Consider the following 21,145-nt stretch of genomic DNA (forward strand, 5'->3'; position numbering starts at 1 on the left):
GAACTATATTTTCATTAGTGTGTAATTACCTGACACTAAGAATTGTTTTGTTTTTGTTATTGTAGAATGAACCCTTCACATGGACATAGGGACCGGATCCTATTCCGTAGAACCTGCCATGTTGCACCGCCATGTTTCTACTTTAGCCTAGAACGGACAAATGAATTGCTGGCTCTAAAGAGGGCTTTTCTCTTTTTTTTAAATTATTTTTTTACTTTACCTGAAGGCTTCCTTAGGTTCTCCTATAGCTACGGAAGGGGAGGGGAGGTTCATTCAGTCGGCTGCAATCTGCAATCTCACTACTAAATACCACTAAATCCTATATACTGGCCCTTTAAGAGCCAATTCTGGCTTGAAACTGTGTTAAATTTCTCAGGTAATAAAATAAAAATAAAGTGAAGTATCTAACAGGGTCACTTGGGAGGCAGAAATGAAGCAATAGGGAGAAAAACAATTTGCTTAATATTGGTGATCTCTCCATCTGCAGTGACCGGTGCCAGAACTTTATTATGACTTAAAACGGATGATGCTAGACTGACTCAAACACAGTGACATTAAGACAAGTGGTACTCTTACAGCCACAACATTACAGGTCAGCCTGTTGTTTCAATTAGAGTCCACTCATTCAACCCTGTGTTTCTTTGAAGCTCACTAAAAACATATGCATCTCTTCTGAGAGTTTTTATAAGTAGGACATGAAAGTAGTGTAACAACACAGACAATAGCACATACGCAGTATTATGTGTACTGCCAAAGGGGTAAATCAAAGTATGGTGCTATTTAAATTTTCCAATTAAAAAGATGATCATATAAAGACAATATAAGGCTGTGCAACTATGAGGTAAGTCAGCCTAAAGGCTCCTAAAATCATGTCACAAATGCATTTCCCATTTAGGTCAAACTGTGATTTAAGTTCTGAAAACTAGTTTATAAACTGGCCAGACTGTCACGTGAGTATGAAGACAAACATGATTATAATTACCATAAAGTGAAAAATGTTGATCACCCTTAAGAACAGTAATAGGGAATTGAAATAGTTTGGCTTCCTGTGGAAAATACCTTCATCATGATCTGTAAGACTACTGGCAAATACGGTAGATTTCATCTCATTTTGAAACCCTCAACCCTTTTTTAATACTTCTTGTTTTACTCTAATATTATCAGAATGTCAAAAAACAATACCACCACACAACAAAACAACATTTTTAAAAGAGTTGTTATAACAACGTAACAGCCATCCTCCAGAACCAGATACAATATGTCCTGCTTGCCAAAACAAATAAATTTTTACAAGTACATCCACCATTCCAGCACAGACTGGAGCTGGAGATTCCCCCCAATCAGCTAAAATTTCTGTTTTAATTATTTTAGTTATGTAAGGGCCATTAGTAAATTAATATTTAAATGCAAAACACAAAACTGGCTCCTGCATAAACAGCAGGCCCAACTGTAAAGAGGCCAAGCAACATAACACAACTTGTACTGTGCACAATCCTTACTACAGTGTTTTGAACCATTGCATCAGCTTACAGTTGTATCATATGATTTACCATTCAGCACATGTACATTGAGAGAACTGAGAGATAATGTAGAGTGTGGCAGTTTGTCGTTTCCTGCTAAACAAACATTCAAGTAAAACTTCAAGTATCGATCAGTAGCTGACCATACCTGGAGACAGACCCCAGTTTTGCTTTGGGGCCCTCATAAATGAGGAAGTGTAGTTCTCAAATCTTGGAATCAGCCTGAGTGAAAAGAGTATGTTTGAAAGAAGTAAAAATGCACATAAGAAATAGACTTTAACCAAGCCAGTTATTTGGAGTAGATCACTCAGGAAATCACAGGCAATGTCAAACTGTCAGTCATGATGAATCAGTTCTCAACACTGAAATGGGAAGATGCTGAAATGACACCACCTGTCAGCTCGTGTACCATACTTTCACTGCTTGAATCTGTTCCTCTTGACAGAAAGTAATTACAGAGACTTTTGGAATGATGCTCCTGCAGTTTATTAACAGATGAGTTGCTCTTTTGAGGCACTGCTGGGTGGCTCATGTTGTCTCATAGCAAACAATTACTTCTGAGTGGTGCTTGGTGAAATGTGACTCACTTTGCAGCAGTGTTTGTAATTATCGTTAAGTTACCTTATAGGAATAGTTTGACATTTTGGGAAATATACGCTTATTCATTTGTTAGCAAGAGTTACTTGAAAAGATAGATACCATTTCACATCTGTCCTCTTTCCTGTTAGCTTGGCTTAGCATAAAGCAGCAACTTAACAAAACACTAGAAACTTTTCAGGCCACCAGCAGAGACACAGGAACGTCTCTATATCAGGCCAAGAAATAGACACATAGCGCTCCCATAAAGTCACAAGTTGTCGCTTTTACACTTAGTTTTGGAACAGATTTAACAAACAGAATATAATGTGTTAATCAGTGAGCTTAAGATGTGCTGGTAGATAGATTTTGTTATCTTTGGACAGAGATGTTTTCCTCTCTTTCCCACCCTAAGCTAAGCTAACCATCCTAGCTATAGCTTCATACTGAGAGTGGTTGTGATTTTCTCATCACTCGGCAACAAAACAAATGATAGTATTTCCCAAAATGTTGAACTGCTCCTTTAGTGTTTAAGTCCTCTCCCATTTACGTGAGTTTATGTATGCACAATGTTTTTATACTGCTGTGTGCAGCTCGAAAGCAATGAAAGCGCTGCTCCATTAACCTCATGATCCATCCAAAATATTTGGCTGTCTATTTCCTAACACTGAGGTGTGTGTGTGTGTGTGTGTGTGTGTGTGTGTGTGTGTGTGTGTGTGTGTGTGTGTGTGTGTGTGTGGAAATAAGAAGCAGTGAACTTTAGTTTGTAGTTACCTGAGAAATTGGAAATGGACTCACAGTTTATGGGGCAACAATAATGGCTCCACTTTTGTATCAGTTTTTGCAGCGAAGCTCTCGTGCACTGACAGCGGTCTTACAGAACAACCCGTGTTTTCACATGAGAAGAAAAGACCATTCAGAGTAAACTCACCCATCGCCAGGCCTCTTGGCTGTGATCGCTGCTGATTGTAGATGGGACAAATGCACACCAGCTGCTACTTGTATCTGTACAGCATTTTTAGTCTTCAACTCGCCTCAACTCACAGTTTCCATAGTAACGGGCTGGGAGGAATTGAAGACTGAAAATGACATACAGGACATTTGGTGTCCCTCTCCCCCACTTTCGCTCTCTCCCGCTGTCATGAGGTCGATGATGTGTGGGGCTAAAATGTCCCTGTAAAGTCAGTTAGCTGCAGTGGCGGCGGCGGGAGCATGAGGGGAGTGTTAGATGGAACAGACAGGCTCTCACACCTCCAGATGACATGGCAACATCTCGAACAGGATGTCATTTTGTGTAGATCTCCAACTTCACAATAAAATAACTTTTAATAGTAACCGTGTGAGCAAAGTTAAACTTCAGAGCAAAGTATAACATTTGACTGGCTTTGGAAACTGATAAGATTTATTCTCAAATATGCAGGACTGTATATAATTCTCTGTACAGTGAGATCCCTCTGACTGAGTCTGAGGGGAATATTTTCTAAAACCTTACACAGCATTTTGTGCTTTACTTAAATAGGCCCGAGTGAGATGATAAAGATTACATTGAGGAAAAAAAGTTTTATCGGTCGGCCCCAGTGGGAGTGAAGGACAATCTTCTGCTACTCTTTTCTCACCATGATGAACTGTGTTTCAGAGAGGAACAAAACATCTTAAATCTTAAGTTTAAATGTTTTGTTTTGTAACAAGAGTTTTAGTTGAGAGAAGAGCTTGGTTGGGTGTTCAGTCTGCAAAAGTAGTGTTGTTGTCTGTCAACTAACTCACTAAAAAGAAAAGTTTAATTCTGGATATTTTCAACCAGACCCCCTTTTTTTCCCAGTTTTTCCATTATGTTGATGGATTCTGGTCAAACTTGACTTTCCTCACTCACAGCTTCATGCACAGTACCTGTCATTCACCGGCAGTGGTGCTCTCCAAAACACCAAGAAAACCAGGACAAGCTCCAGCAGTCCAACCCAGAATCCAATTTCTGATTATGCACTGTTTAAAACATGTGCATGCTGCAGCAGAAGGTAGCGGACAAGCACTGTAGACCATGTAACTATTCTGATGCTACGTTGACATTATATAGGATGTTCTGTAAATACAATTCGGAAAAACTGTTCATGTCAACTACCTGCAGCTGCTGTTATCACATCTGTAAATGTGTCTGTGTTACTATGCACTATGTGTTACATAGCAGCTTTGTATTCACTAATGTTGACAAGTCATAACATAAATAAGTGCTGTAGTGAATTTGTGTTTGTGTGGATGTTCCACTGAGTAACGTGTTTTAAATGGATTAAATCTGAAGCAAAAGCGTACATGTAATGTAATCCCAAGGCAGCGAGCAAAGTAAATGAAGAGGAATGTAAACAACAGGGTTGGATTAACTTGTAAGGGGAGGTCCGGGGCAAAAATGAGCTGAGGGCCCTATTGATCTCCCATTTACACATTGCACATTAATACAGGTGCCAACGTATTGTTTCAGTTTATATTTGACATTTGTTTTTTGATCAAATTATTAGAAACTAAATTCCAGTTGACAACAGTTAAACCAAATAGTGAGTTCCCCCACAACAAAAAATGTCCAGTATCAAAGAACAAAAAGTTATTCCATGTAATAAAAATATTACATAAAATTAGTTTATTTATGATTTATCTCAACCCCAGGCTCAGAACCTAGGTAATGGTCTGGGGCCCTGGGGCAGTTCCCTGCTTTGCCTGGTTGCTAATCCAGCCATTGTAAGCAATGATAATAAGGCATTAAGTAGTAATTAAAGCTGGAATGTTATGATTAATAATCAATCAGTGTACTGACATATATTATTTAAGATATCAGTCAGTTTCAGACCTCAACTGTTACCTGCTATAAAGCTATACAGTGAAGCAAGTGATTTCAACACAGTCATACGTAATGTTAGAAAACACCAGAAATTAAGAGCTTGTTAAAAGTATCTTATCATATCATATCCTTCTGGGGCAAAACTGCACCAGCACTCCCACTGGTTAAGCAATGTGTCTCATTAAATCTGATTTAAATTCACCAAAGACCTTTGCTGGAAATAGCCTGATCTAATTTCCAGGAAGGAGAATCTCGGATCCATTTCAAACATTGTTCTGGATTTGAGGCTCTGTTTTGGCTGAACCTGAAACTGCTAAATAGATAGGCTCCAACTGAATGATTCAACAAAAACACGCTTGTTTTCATCAGTCTGTGGACTGAATTAAATAACACAAACAAGCAAGAGTTGCATGATAAATGTGACACTACTTTTAAGATCTGCTGTGATTAATTATTTGGATACAAAGGCTTTGTGTCCCCTACTCCTTAATCAATAATCTAGTATGTGTGTACAGCTATAATCAGAAGTGGCTCTCCACATGTTGGCCACTAGAGGCGCAACATGAAGGTGATGCTGGTGTTGACTTCCCAACCCTTGCTGCCTGTGTGCTTTCATGCTGTCTCTTGTCTCTCTGGCCTGAAAAGCACTAGCAGCACTGAACCTGACGAGTTGAGTTTGGCCCAAAAAGTTTTTGTCTTTTCCTTTCAGTTTGTGACTGATGTGTTTACAGTATTTCCTCCACTGCTGAACTGAAGGTTGAGGCATATGTGATTTAAAAGACAAATTTAAAGACCCTGAGAACTTGTTTTCTCAATCAGTTCCTTACTATAAATACCTTACTATAAGTTCCTTACTATAAATACCTGGATCCTACATAAACACACTGTATTCCCCATAGTTAGAACTAGGGGTGGGCATGATTAATCGATGATCGATAATTGATCATTAAGAAATGTGTCGATCGCGTGGGATCTGATTGATCTAACGTGTGTACCAACGAGGTTGTGTTGTGTTGTGTTGTGTTGTGTTGTGTTGTGTTGTGTTGTGTTGTGTTGTGTGTCTTGAAGCAATGCAATGAATTTCACTACGTGGCAGCCGGGGTGCAATTTAAATTTTCAACAAAAAAATGAACACGCAGGTAATCATCGCAGGTAAACATGAAGAGAGCAAGAGGAAGTTTGGTGTGGGAACATTTCGAGCTAAAAAATAACCAAGCTCATTGTAAACATTGCAATGCCGTGGATAAGTGCCGTAGCTTTGGCTTGTTATTTGTGTAGAGGTTTGGCTCAGAGCCTCGGGCTCCGCTGCCATTAGGAGTGTCGCGTATCTTTTTTGTTCTGTTTAACAGTTAAACAATTAAACTTTAACTGCCTTGTTTAAGAGGATTGTTGTTGGACTATAATTTCTTCTTGGAATAAAGATTTCGTTGAGGAAAAAGAGCTTTCTTTAATATTTTCTGCCATAGGCATTTTTAAATATAAAAAATTTAAATGAAAATACAATTTTGATTATGTCACATTTCAGATTTGAAGTGGGCGGGACTCTGTTAGAACAAGGTGACAGTTCGTGGGTTATTTGGTCACTGTCAGTGAAATGTGATTAAACTCACACTGTCATATTGAAGCAGTTAGAGTTTTTTGAGTGTTACACTATATAAAGTTTTCTTTCTTTCTTTCTTTCTTTCTTCTTTGATTGTTGCCTTTAGTGATGAATATTTCAAGATATGTTTATTCGCTTTCAACGATGGATGTGATGAGTTAAAGCCTGGTTATCTTAGCTTGGCACACAGGGGAAACAGCTGTCCTGACTGTCTGAAGGAAACATAATCTGTCTACCAGCAACTCTAAAGCTAATTCATTTACACATATTATCTCATTTGTTTAACTGGTACAAAAGCTAATGTTTCCCACAGGTCTTTAATATACTACACTAATTACCTGCTGGTCTACGACATGTGACAAACAACAAATATATTTGACCTTTAACACAATATTTTGATTTATTGAACATTTTTATTTATTTTACATAATATATATCACAGATTCAACACTACCCCGCCAACCCTCCCCTCCATCCACCCACATGGGAAGAGTAAGACAACGTAAAAACAATTAAGAATAAAACACTCTTTAGTGTGTACAAAGGTGGCTCTGTTTGTCAGAGGGCTTCGTCTTTCTGGGTTTTTCAAAGAAGAGCTCTACTGGGGCACATGGGAACGCCTCTGGTGCTGGTCCATTTATCGCTGCTCCCCTTTCAGTCTGTTTCTCAAATCAGCTTTGACCTGAAAAACAGATGAAAGACACTTAGCTTTACACGAACTACACAGAAATTATATGCAAAATAAATTTAATGCTGAAAGATAAACTTCACTTACCCTGTTCATTGAAAAATCTGTCGAAAAATCTCTCTGTTTACTCTGGGGACGGGGATGACCAGCTCTGCTGTAGTTAGAAGACAGAGGTGAGGTTACATCTGCTGAATACACTCCTGAGTCTTGTGGCTGACACCACTGTGTAGTTTCTGCTTTGTCTCATAATATTTGAAGCTACTACGAAAGTCTGAGAACAATTGCACAATAAGGAGAGAAAAAGTTGCTTTACCTGGTCTGTGTCTGAGTCTTCTAACGTGATACCAGAGAACGACTCTCTCAGAGGTTGCTGTAGACTTTCTTGTTGTCCGGACAGGGTTGTAAAAATTCTGTCACGTTATTTTAACTCATCATTTTTAGTGATAATGATACATATCCTATTTGATAGCATTTAATTTTCAAACACAATTCAGATTATGCATTTATCAGAGCATGGAGAGAAAAGATGAACAGAGACAAGGACTGTGGATTTAAACTGGGTGCATTCATCAGGAGAGCTCGCTGCCTGGTTTTGCGTCTTTGCCTCGGACAAACAACTTCACATGGCTGGTTTAATTTTGTTCTGAAGGCTGAACTCGCGCTTTGCTGCCACAATGGTGGCTTCATCAGCGCCACTTCAGAATAAACACTCATATTTTCTTGCTGGAGTGGATTTACTTCTGATTACAATTTAACTGTGTGATTCTTGGCCAGCACTGATTTTTTTCCTTGCATATTTTCCAGAGCTTTATTTTCCTCCTTGAAATGTCTTGATTCAAGAGAATAACATCTTTTACATTAGCTTGTTTTAACTGTTAAATGACCTCTGGATGAGGTGTTTGTTGATTCTTGACTAGTCAAATAAAGGATAAAGATGCATGTATTTGTCACTAGAACAGTAAAATAAACAAGCAGTCAGTTTAATTAACTGCTCATGATTGATCTTTATCTATTATTTAATATTTTTTAATGTATGCGTATTCCTGCACTGACCATTTGCACTGTGCTGATCTCTGTACATACACACATAGAAACTTACTGTACATACATTCAGAACAAATATAAACACAAGAACAAATTGTTGCAAGGTTAATATAGTTCTCACTGTTCTCATTTGTATTTATATTTTGTATTTATATTTACATATACAATTTTCTATTTTATTCTAAGTTATTTTTTAATTATCTGTATATGTGTATTTCTAACAGCAAAATCAAAGTTCCTCTGTTTATGTACGCTCGTGTTGTTTGTATTTCACACTTTCACACAATGTAAATGTCAGTTTCCTTTGTCGAAGGGTGAGGAGGAGTAGAGCGAGGGGAGCTTGTCGATGGCGTCATTCTCTCGGATGGATGAAAAAACAGAATATAATTTGGTGGCAGTTATTATATCTGGGCAGCCTGACCAAGTAAAGTCTGTGTGTGGCAAACACTAAAAACTAACACTAGTACCCCAGCGGTCAGAGTGAATATCATTAGGTAATAAAAATCTGTATAGCTTAATGTAAGCTAGTTAAATCTACTTTCCTCCCTCTTTGTCTCTCTCTCGCGCACCTCAGCTGGGTGTCGTTTCAAATTAAAAGCCCTCTGTAGAGTTGTGTAGTTGCAACTTCAAGACATTGCAGTGGTGGCAATAATCTTGCAGCAGTGGCGCGCCGCTCCAAAATGTACATAAGGGAAATACTGTCCTATATTTGACAGATATGAAAGTGGCATTGATCTTGTCATCTAACTTCTGGACAGCGAATAAGCGTATTTTCCAAAATGTCAAACTGTTTTTTAAATGTTATAAAGAAATACTTGAAATGATTGATGACCGACTTGAAGCCACGTTATCAGATGTGAAGGTCATTCAGATGTCATCTAGGGTTGTCACGATACCAAATATCTGTTTCGATACCGATACCAATATGTATTTCGATACTTTTCGATACTTTTTGTAAAAAATATTTCATTATATTATGTATTGCCTTTAATGGGTTATTTAAATATTTAAAGAATGTAATTTAATTTTTAAAAATATATTTTTTAATGTATCTATTAACCATGGGCATGTTTTAGCTCTCTGTATGCAGGCTACTGTAGGTTTACTACTGGGCTGGGAGGGGCTTTGTACTTCTTTCACTGACATTACAGTGCAGTGAACTGGTGAACAACATTATCACCTGTCGTTCTTGACTGAAGTCTCGGAACAAGTCCGCATGGTTGTCCTTTAAATGTTTCGACAGGTTTGAAGTGTTGCCTCCTTTTGCGAGACACACTTTGTAGCACTGCTTGCACTGCGGTGCCTCTGGGTTCAGTGGCTCGCCTTTATTGTTCGGTTTGAACCCGAAATATTTCCACACCGTACTTCGGGCCCCCATTTTGTCCACAAGTACGGGCTTTTCTGCAGCTGCCATCTCTATTTACTGTATTTTCTTAATCCCGCTCCGTCTGTCTAAGACGCGACTTGTCGTTTCTCTCTCCTCCTCAGTCTAAACATGCGAGTGCGCGTGGGAGGCCGCTTACATCCGCTCGGGCAACTACGTCACACTTGCTGGCCTCTCTGTGCTTAAAGAGACAGGCTCCAATTTACCAATTCATTTGCATTCAATGAAATAAAATAAAAGTACCGTTTGTTTTTAAATACTGGTATAGTACCGTTTTCAAAACTCTAGTATCGCGGTACTGTACTGTTACCGGTATACCGTGCAACCCTAATGTCATCACACAGAAACAAAAAGTTTGAGTTCAGCAGTTGCTGATAATGGTAGTAATATATAATTAAGTCATGGGGTCATTGTGTCAGTTTTGATTCATCTCTCAGCAACTTAAATTTTAATGAAGAAGAAGAAGAGCAAATAAAACAGTAATAATCCCTCGCCACTTATAACAGCTGCCTGAAAAAACAGCACACAATTAAAGATAACTCCTGAAGGTATTCATCATATTGTCTAAAGTGGGCGTGGGCCACAGTTAATTGAGACCTACTGTGAGTTTAATTATCAACACTTCAGATGATGGTTGCCTTTGTGACACTGCAAATACCTGTTCTGGTTTGACAAGTAGTTAGAAAGTAGCAGGGATTGTTTAGACTCACATGAAAGGCTTGGTTAGTCAATTACAAAATATATTAGATTTGTTCAACGTGGCCTGAGATGCACCGAAAGCAAGTAGAGAGCTACTTGTGTCTCCGATGCTTTTTTGATAAACTTAACATATTTACAAAGGCAGAAATCCATCACTCAAATATCCAAAAGTACAATATATATTTTCAGTTTGAAGTTGGACAGCTTGAATATGTAACAAACTGCTAGAATTAGATGTGGAAAAACACCTTCTATTTGTCAGCCACACACAAGTACATAATATAATTATTCAGTGTCAATAAGGCACAGTGATATCATCTGATAGGAATATAAAACAATGACTAATTTCTATTACATCCACCCACCTTGAAAACAGTCAAGATGACTGGTCTCAGTAGGTGAGATGACCTCCGCCCACAGCTTCATGACAGTGAAAGACAACAGGCACCAACCCCAGATACAGCGCTCCCTCCCTCTCACCTGTTTATTCATGAAGACATAGATGACCGGGTTGATGACCGTGCTCGTCTTGGCCAGGACTGAGGGGATGATACTCGCCTCGGGCGTGACCAGGCCCGGTGGCCCGAAGGTGGCCAGCAGGGCCATGATACCGTAAGGCAGCCAGCATAAGAGGTAGCAGATCACCATAACCACCACCATGAATAACACGCGCTGCTCACGTTTCCTGCTCATCGATGCATTGATCCCGCTCACCTGGACACAACGAGAGATAAATGGGACTTTAATGAGGTAGCAATCTCCTGTGATGACTCAATGCGTTCAGACATTTTGCAGTCACAAAGCATCTGACCTTTCCCCTATGGGAGAGAGTTGTTAGGAGGAGAGGAGTCTTGGAAATAAAACGCAGGAGTGACAGAATAGAGTGGAGGTCAGGTGGGTTGAAGTGAGAGATTGAAAGGCGTTCAGAGAGGTGGAGAGAGCAGGAAACAGACTGAGGGGGAGGCAGAGCGACTCATCTCTGTATCTACAGAAGGAGTCTAATCAGAGACAGGTAGGGGAAGAAAATGACAGGGAGTGTTTTGCTGTCATTTATCATTGGATTCCTGGAAGTCTTGATCTCAAACATAAACCTGAAGTGGTACAAACATAGACAAATACACACAGTCCTTTTGTTATATAAAAATGGACAAACACACACACACAGTCTTGTTTCCATACACTAAAAGATCATTCTGGATAATTACAGCTTGGGTCTTATATTTGGAGCTTGTCAGTTCTTGTTTGTTTTGTCTGTACAAAACCATAGTGGAAAGGCAACAATTGAATATGCTTAGATAAGCTACATACATATATATGTGTATATATTGAATTTGCATGAATGTGCTCACTCATGAATCTCATTGTACCAGCATGGACAGTAAAAGGCTAACACATGCATTCACCTGCACATGGACACTCCTGCACGCTGACAAACACCTTCACTCTCACACACTTGAGCTGTCTCCATTTGTTTCTCTGCCTGATGGCCCCATGTCAGCTGCTGTCACTCAATTTCATCGCTATGGAGACACATACTGACTAGAGATGGGTACCGAGCCCCGGTATTGAACGGGCCCTGGGGATATATTATTTAAGACCGCAGTATCAATAAGCTCCAACCTTAATGGTTCTGCTATTGGCACTGGAGCAATCCTTTTTTTGTTTTTTTTTTTCTCTGCTAGATAAATGTTATCTTGAACATTTATTTCACCAACTCCGTCAGACATCCGTCTATGTATGTATATTTTTCTTATTGAGATCTCTCTCTCTCTGCCTGCCTGCTGTTTGTGTGAGCGGAGGAAGGGGGGGCGGGTCTGTTTAACTTTAGAGTTTAGATAATAATGGCGGAGAGAACCAAATGGTCCAAATTGTGGCTCTACTTTAGAAGGGTGGATCCAAACACAGCCCGTTGTCACAAGTATGACAAATTTGTTTGTTCAAGTTTTTTTTTCTTCCTCAAAAAGTATCGGTAAGAGTACCGTGAAAGTACCGTTAAAATCTTAACGATACCCATCCCTAATACTGACAGGGAGCCAGTTTCAAGAAGGGCTCAAGCTGTGGCAAGTTTGTGGGTTTTTTGGGGAGGGTTTGGAATGGGGGGTGAAGAGAGGTGGTGGCTGTGCATATAGTTGCACATACACAAGGATAAGACTCAAAGAAGAAAGATTTGGGAATTAAGAAAAAAACAATCATGGGCCCCAGTGATCAGTCATGATAACTCGCATGACAGTTAATCATGCAGAAAATGTTCTTGACATTATCTCTCTACTACCTCTTAATCAAGCCAATCAAGTCTACCTTTAATAGGTATTTTCAATCTACCAAATGCACCATACATGCTGTAAGGATTTAAAAAAAAAAAAAAAATGGTACAGTATAATTAGGTGGTTCTTCTTGTGCATTATTCAGTTCACATGACACCTGACCAGGCTGTACACTGAGACATCCCTGTACTGACACATTCCTGCTGTCACTCACACTGCGCCATTTGCATAAATATACACATTTAATATCGCGCTCAGCTTTCACCAGACAGGCAGAGTGTTTGTGTTACTGCCACAGGTTGACTTTACTTTTCCATTGTTGCAGACTAATCAAGACATACCAGTGATTGACAGCCTCTTTACATTTAGCTCATTTACCCCCGTGTGGCTTCCACATCTCTGCAATTAATAATTTAAGGTGTGTTCAGGCAGAGTGTTTTTAGACCATCCTAAACAAAGTGTTTGCTGTCTTAGTTTAGTTTCTTTCAGGCAAACTGTGCCATGGGTTGTCAGGTGCAGCTGGCTTTGTAATTTTTGAAGCAATGGGTCCTTGATTTACAGAGAACATTTCTAGCTGTTGTTTTCTAGCTGTGGTTGGGCGATCTTCTCCATAGTCAAATCGTATTCTCATCATCCTGTGAAATATCCAGTACATCGTATGAGGGGGTGGGGAATTGGATAATAAATATGTCTATTTATAGTCTATTATGTGGTTGCTATTTTTAACATTATCATTATTATTAATTAATTAATTAATTAATTAATATTATTATTTTCATTATTATTATCACAGGATAGGACAACCGTCATCCATTAAGACAGAGTAGGTGCCAAAAAAAAATGTCACCTCACCTATTTGGCAATATGTTGGTTTAAAACCAAATGCTAAAGGCGAACCTGTGGATGTTACACAGGCCATTTGCAAACTGTGCACAACAGTTGCACCAGTGAAGGAGTCTCTAACCACCAACAGACACGCGCTGTCCACCATCCTGCTGAGGCAGCTCTAGTTGTTGCGTCCGTATAGGAGCTCAACTGGCCATGGCAAAACTGTTTTGGCCACAGCTTGAATGTGGCAGTAAAGTATTCACTGCAGAAGGAGAAAGCAAAAACTGACCAGGCTGTAGGTGTCTGCCGCTTCATTAATGGCACATTCTCTCGCTGGCAGAAACGATGAGAGCTCCGTAAGGCGCAGGAGCAGCTGAATCTACCTTAACGCATGTTGATAACTGTATTTCAACTCAATTCACTGGCTTAATAACTGTCTTGTAGCCTAAACAGTAATGTTACTAAAAAATGAGAAGAATCAATGTCTGTGATGGACTGCTAGAAATAATCAAATCACCATATGCCATGACGGCAAAAATCCTGGAAAAACTCCCAAACTTGACTTGGCAGGACATTGCTGTACTTGAGGCTGTCAGGGATGGGTTGAAGCCTGTCATGGAATTTACTGATATTTTATTAGGTGACAATCACGTGACAGTCTGATCATTGTTGCACATGGTGCATCTTATGAAGGATATCCTGAAGGAGACTGATGTAAAGATGACGTTTACTATGAGGACTAACCAATGTCTTTGACATATGTAATAGTATTTTGGGTATCATGTTTGGGTGAGGTTGCTGGAGTGTAACTGTCCCCAAATCGAATAGAGACAAGGACAGAGCCGCTAACATTAGCTTAAACTCTTGACGCAACAGCGTCCAGGCCCAGCTTCCACACAATGGGAAAATATTACACAGTGGATGTGCTAGTCATGAATGGGACTTTTTTTAAACACGCCAACCCACAAAATAATGTAGAATCTGTCTTCTAACTACAGCAGAGCTAGAATGTAGAATCTTGGCCTTGAAAATAACACTACATTAGCATGTCTTTCTAACTAGCTTATGAGCCACAGTGGTAATACTAACCTTTGCAGCTAATGTTAGAGCCAGAAAACACACTGTTTAATCCATTCCTTACACCTTAGCTCTTGTGTTTTTGTTTTTGCAAATACCAAAAGAGTATTGCTTTTACCCCGATACATGAAGCCTCAAAATGTAAAGTCACAGTTGCTAAGCTAAGATTGCATAATTGCTGTACAGGGAAGGGGTTTAGTAAAAAGTAAAAAGACAGAGACAGAAAGACAAAGAGCAAAGACGAGTCCATTACACTGACGCCACTGGGGCTAACTGAATATAGTTTTCACTCCCTCTGCCATCAGCTCTGTGACTTGGCAGAATAACAGGACAAAAAGTCCAACAAACAAGTTCTTCAGAAAAGAAATACATGTTTGTCTTGCTTGCTTGAAAGAGGCCGGCAAAAACTCAAAAATAACTTTAGATTCCAGTATGTCCATGAACTGCTATGTATCCTGCCAAGACCCGACTGACAGTGCCATCTGTATATAGCTCTCGTGACAAATTGGCGAAGCTATGCAGAAGTACACCCATGTTTGTCTTTTTTTTTTACCACCTCATGTTTAGTCAAAAGTTTTTAGAATGAATCCTTATTTAACTGAAAAGGTCAGGTATTATTTTGGCTCATAAAAGTTTGGGTTTTACTTCTACTTTGGTTCTATTCCCATCCTGTAGACTTTCTCACTTTGTCAGCTCTGGAGAATAGGTGGCTAATAGCTTCAATGTTGGCTCTGATTAAATAAATGAAGTGGCGGAGATCACAGACAAATTGAGGAAATCGAGAGTAAGTGCTGAATGATTGCAATCAAAGGCTGGGTGGCTGTTGAAAGGAGCTCGCTTACTAATTGACTGCCCTTACAGAGAAACTGTTTCATATGCTAAACAGCAATCCCCAAAGCTGCATAATTAATATGAATATGTTGCGTCTGTGTGACGGCACAAAACAAAATTTGTCAGGAACTATCTGACGTGAAATATTTGTCAAGGGAGAATATCTTCACTCCCTTCACTGGCTTAATTAGATATGCAGTGGCTAATTTTTTTCTGCGACGACAGAAGGAGCATTGTCTCTACTTGAGTCCCTGGCGGGCTGTCTGTTATTCAGACATCGTCTGTCCAGCGTGCTGCAATGATAAAATTAGTTTGGAATTAAACTAACAGGAACTGCCTGGAAATAGAATAAGTTTAGGGTGTCAGTACGTAAAATATCTTGACGTTTTCATCATGTGTTTCTGTGTGTGCTTCTACTGTCTGTCCATATTTGTTGTACGGTTGTACTGTCCCTTTCACACATACAGGTACATGTGGAAATTGCATGTGGATGTAAGACTGTCCTCACCGGAAAATCATTTGCTCCATCACCTAAAATGACCTATGTAAATGTTTTCCCGTAAAGTGAGATCTTTTGGCCGATTCTAAGAAGTCATACTAAGTCGGCTCATAAGATAAAGAATTTGTCTGGAAAATTAATCTTTAAAGTTAATAAATGCTTCATTAGAAATAATGAACAAATTATGCTTGTAAAATTTGAAGTGTAGTTGACTCTGCTTTGGGTGTTACACCAGTAACACACTTCCTGCGCTGTGTGTGCATGGTGGCTGCGTCGCTGGACTGCTGCGGCTCGCATGCGTTCATATCTGTTGCACCGCTGAGTTTGCCTTGGATAATGGCCATCAGTAATGTACACGAATATTGGAGTTCTTTTCATTATATATTTATTTCTGGTTTACGTCTGACTTAAAATTTTACTAAAATGGTTAAAAAATATAATATTTATATTTCTTAATGTCCATGTCATACTTAGATTCAGCCTAGATAATGAAACTATAGTGAAAGGTGTCAGTTTTATGAAATGTTGCTGGTGTGATGTCTGTATGACTATCAACAGGTTTCTCCTCAGTCTATTAGTGCTGGGAAACCCATTCGTCACATGCGAAAAATAGGCAGTGTATCCACTCTATCCCATTAACATGGGCAACAAAATGAAAACCAAGACGTTCCGCAGCTGCGTTGCAGGTGTGTTCCTGGCCTTAGTCATAATACTGACTGTAGAAATGTTAGCTAGAAGTGTACACACACACACACACACACACACACACACACAAAATGTATTTAGCCTATGCCATATTCATGTAATATAATTTAAACTTCAGCAATGTCAGTCAGAAATATCTGTCATCGTTTTTTCTTACATGACTATAACTGCCACTTGGTTAAAAGAACTACAGACATGTGATCAAACTGTTGGCAGAATGGCATCACTGCTGATAGTTACATCAAAATAAGATCCAGTATTAACACCAATACATTTAATCTGGCAAATTTTATATTAGATATGTACTGTTTGTTTTGCATGTGGTTTCACTTGGTAGCAAAACTTTTACAAATATGTAGCAAAACAAAAGTCCATTCACCCTGCTAATTTCAGTCAGTCAGTCTGCATCCTCTGGTACAGCTGCACAGAGTAGATTTCCGAAAATGTGTAAAGCACTCAGCTCTGTCAGCACTAAAGATCAATCACACCTTGCTGTCCTCAGTCTGTCTGTGCTGTGAACTGTACTGCCTGCTGTCACTGGTCGCTGTCTTGTAGTTTCCAATCTGTCCAGGGTTTATTGTTTCAGGGTGATTTATGTATTTGGTGGACTGTGTTGTTTTTATATCTATGCTTCTGCTTTGCATGTTTTTAATATTAATATTCCCCATTTCATTACTTTGTATATCTTGTTTTATATATCTATTTGCTACATGTTTTAAATAGTAACTAGCAATGTAGAATAATTGGGTCCTCTTTATTTTACTACTTATTATTACTCTCTATGCTTTCAAATGATCTAACTTTTAAACTTCTAACTTCTACTTTTTTAATCTTACATTCTTATATTCTGTTTTTAGGGTGACTGTAACACCACAATTACAATGCTATTTCTCACTTTGGATTTCTGATGCTTTGTTATACATGACAGTTAACTGGAGTGTTGTCTACGACGGCATATTACATTCGTAAATGTACGAGAAAAACGAAAAACAAAGAAACAAAGTCAATTATAGTCAATATATATAGATATAAGCCCATTCCTTCTAATGACAGCTGCTCACTCAGGGTGTAAATTTTCCATCACATAACTGACATGAAAATACCTTGTATGGTTCAAACTGATAACGTTAAAGAGGCTTTTACATCTGTTTCTCTTGTACTGACGTCCAGTGCGTCAAATCGGGGCTGGCTTTGAATTCTTCCTGATGTTTTGTGGGTGTTCTTGTTAGAAGGTATTGGCACAGACACACACAGACACCAGTAAAATAAACTTTCGGACCTATGCAAACCACTGTATAGAGAGGATGTTGCATGTTGACAGACTATGAAGGACAGATCATCAAGAAAACAGCAGCGTGCTGTACTACAACGCCAGCTGCCAGCAATGAAGTGTGTTTGGAAAAAACTGCTGCAGCCGGTTCATGTCTTTGTTAAATCATATTTCTACTGAAAAAGACACAAATCTCCTAAACATCAGATCAGGGGGACAAAAAATGTTGCAATACTCTGTGCCTGGCTGAACAGGAAAGATGTGAATGACAATGATTGTGTGGCTTGTGGGTTGTACTTCTTTCTGCCTGTCTCAATCCTGGCACGTGTGTGCGCTTTCTGCCACACAGGCGTTTTGCTCTTCCAGATGACACTGAAGTTGAGAGTAAGAACCTGCGTTCAATATGTGTCATCCATGTTTTCCCTCTGTGGTAAAAGATAGTCACTGTGCTGTCACACTGACATCTGCTGTAGGAATTTCCTGTCTGTAGGCAAAGCCATCTATTCTAATCACAACATGTCACATGCAAGAGGATGAATAATGGTGTGTGAAGCAAGAGAGACAGATAAACAGGATTGTGCACTGTGTCACTTGAAATATTTGACTGGTATTCTTTACTGTAGCCATGTAGCTGTTCATATTTGATGTTGAAAAGAGGCTCTTACAGTGAGTGAATGGGAGGATCTGTTCTTATACAAGCTTTTAATAGTTAGGCACTTGACAGGCATAAAATGTGCACTTAGTGAGCTACATAATGTACATTTCAAGTAGCGTTCAGAAAATATTTTATTTTGCGATGCCAAAAGGAGAGAGAAGGTAATTTCCTCACTAGAGAGGCAGACGGATACTGAGCCAAATATGAAGACCAGGTCGTCTCATGGAGGGGAATGATGCCTGATGCAGGCTGCAGCTCAACTTATTAGCCTTGTTCAAGGAGGACTTATTCAAAGGACAAGAATCATGGATGAGTTTCAGTTTAAAGGAATATTTCAGCTGCCCTGAGTCCTTGGTGAGAGAAGATCAGATTTGATGGATTTCTGGGAGAGTGAACCCCCATACTGAGGTTGTGGCTGCACTGTGGGCTTTGTATGACAGTTCCTTGTCTAGAATCAAGTCAGGTCTCCTGCAGGTTTCAGGCAGAAGTCATTATAGTCCTGTCAGTGATGATGGAAAGGTCTAGTGGAGGGGAGGAAGTGCTACAGAGTCCTAACACCCATCCTATCAATTTTTTAGTACTGTTAGTTTTCAAGGAGAGTAGTTCACAGCCCATTGTTGGCATATTCTGCAGCTCATATATATTGTATTACACACCTGAAAGATGAAAAAGAGAAATTAAATATTATGAATACTTTGCAGCCAGAAATTAAACCCTGGCTCTTGCTTCATTTGTATGTGTCTGAATGGCAAACAGTTATCTTCATTTTAAAAGTATTTTCATTTCCCGAGTTCAAGCTGAGGTGACACCCGAAGACAAATTTACTGAAATTCACATTTATATTGGTTCTAATTTGCCAGACAAGTTAAGTCAATGACAGAAAACTAGCAAGAAGGAACATGTTGACTCAATTGGATTGCTTGCCCTGTAGAGTCAGCCATAAAATATTGTTTATTTTTACCTGCTGTGAGGACAGGCTGGGTCACTGGGAAAGCTATGTTTATTGGAAAATATGGCTTCTGCAGCTTATATCATAAGAAGTCTACAAAAACTGACACAGAAGCTTACTTCCATATCCTAAAGAATCTAGTTCCCCTTCAGTTCTTTTCATACTTATTTATAGTTTCACTCACACATCATTCAAACCTTAAACCAGTCTTCACCATTGTACTTTGTACATCCTATTTCCAGTGTTTGGGATACTACTTTGAAAACATGGCTGTGCAAGTTAACAATTACTTCACACTGGAAAGAGTCGAACTACAGGTCATACATAAATGATATATAATCCAGGAAAAAGAAATATGGAAAATTATTACTATTACACCCACTATTCATGGAAAAGTGCTGGATTATAAGATTTGATTTTGTATACAATAACTGTTTAAGTATGGCCATGGTGATTCCTCCTCAGGCTGAGGTTTTTAATCTGTGATGACGTTGCTGCTGTGTGAGCACTGAGCAACACCTGCCTGGCTTTTTGCACATGCACTACAAAAAGGTCAAGTATGAGGCTGAGGCTGCCTGACGGATGCATTGTCAGGGCATTCCTTCACAGCCAGGATGAAAGAAAGTAGCGGGCAGTGATAAAATAAATAATCATTCCTCTCTGTTATGGTCCAAAATTGTTTGTAGTTTCAGCAGTTAGCTTGAATCAATCACTATGCAAATATGAATGTATTGAACTCCTGTGCCAGCAACCTGCTACAGCATGTAGTTAGACTACTAATTTCATTACATATAGTCCCCAACACTGCCTGTTAGTTGAGCTTCAAGTGCTTTGATTTCTTGAATTTACACTTAATCTAAAACTTGAACACCTTTCAGCACTTTTTCATTGTAACTGCCATTTTGCCATCTTTCAGTGTAGTATTTTGACTGCCTTCAACTACTGACTTCAGCGCCAGCTTAGAGTATTTCAGCTATTCCAGATGTTCCAACTGCAAAATTTCTGCATCAGGCACACACATTTCTTTCAGAATAAAATGCATCAAAATCATACGCAAAGTTCAATTAAAAAGTTTAAGAAACAAAGTCTTACATTATGCCAAACTAACTTCCAAATATGTTATGGTTCAAATTTTTTTTTTCAGGTTTCAGCACCAGATAATCCTTGTTTGGAAGCAGAGAGGGAAAAAAAACAGCAGTTTATTTCAAAGCACGCATGAAAAACTCAAATGACGGGCTTGGATGTAATAAGCAGTGTGGAACTTCAGGCCCAGTATGCATTTGTGTTTTCCTGTGCTTGTCATCTCTGAAGCCTTAAGACACGCTGGTGGGATCATCTGCTTTTTATGCCTCTGCGCCGGCAACAGCCGTGTCCAGAGGAATAATGTTTTCTGGTTGTGTGTCCCATTCTCGTGAGCGAAAATCTCAGTAACGCTTTGATGGTATTTTCTTCAAATTTGGCACAAATGTTAACTTGGACTCAAGGATGAACTGATTTGATTTTTGTGGTTAAAGGTCAAGGTCATGCTAACCTTATGTTCTTCGCATCAGGTCAGTGTATTCATGGATTATGATGACTGATTGGTCAGAGAGAATCGTCAGTTCGCCACTTTTGAATAGCCAAGCGACCGTAACCGCTCACTGTAGTCCGTTACGTTAGTTATTGCGGTATACTTGTTGTGTGGCAACACCCGAAACCAAAGCGTGGCCAGTTCAGGAGATGCAAGCGTTTC

At 39.2% G+C, this 21,145-nt stretch overlaps 1 protein-coding gene across 1 annotated transcript in view; it reads right to left on the minus strand.

Annotated features, from left to right (window-relative positions):
• Positions 1-21,145, minus strand: part of LOC111229063 (vertebrate ancient opsin-like) — a 57,684-nt gene that overhangs the window by 7,561 nt on the left and 28,978 nt on the right. The window contains exon 3 of the mRNA XM_022755224.1: positions 10,816-11,049. Within this exon, the coding sequence (XP_022610945.1) occupies positions 10,816-11,049 (234 nt within the window). The remainder of the gene's footprint in view (positions 1-10,815; positions 11,050-21,145) is intronic.

This window comes from Seriola dumerili, unplaced genomic scaffold (genome assembly GCF_002260705.1).
Source record: "Seriola dumerili isolate Sdu_G_001 unplaced genomic scaffold, Sdu_1.0 BDQW01000226.1, whole genome shotgun sequence".
Lineage (NCBI taxonomy): Eukaryota > Metazoa > Chordata > Actinopteri > Carangiformes > Carangidae > Seriola > Seriola dumerili.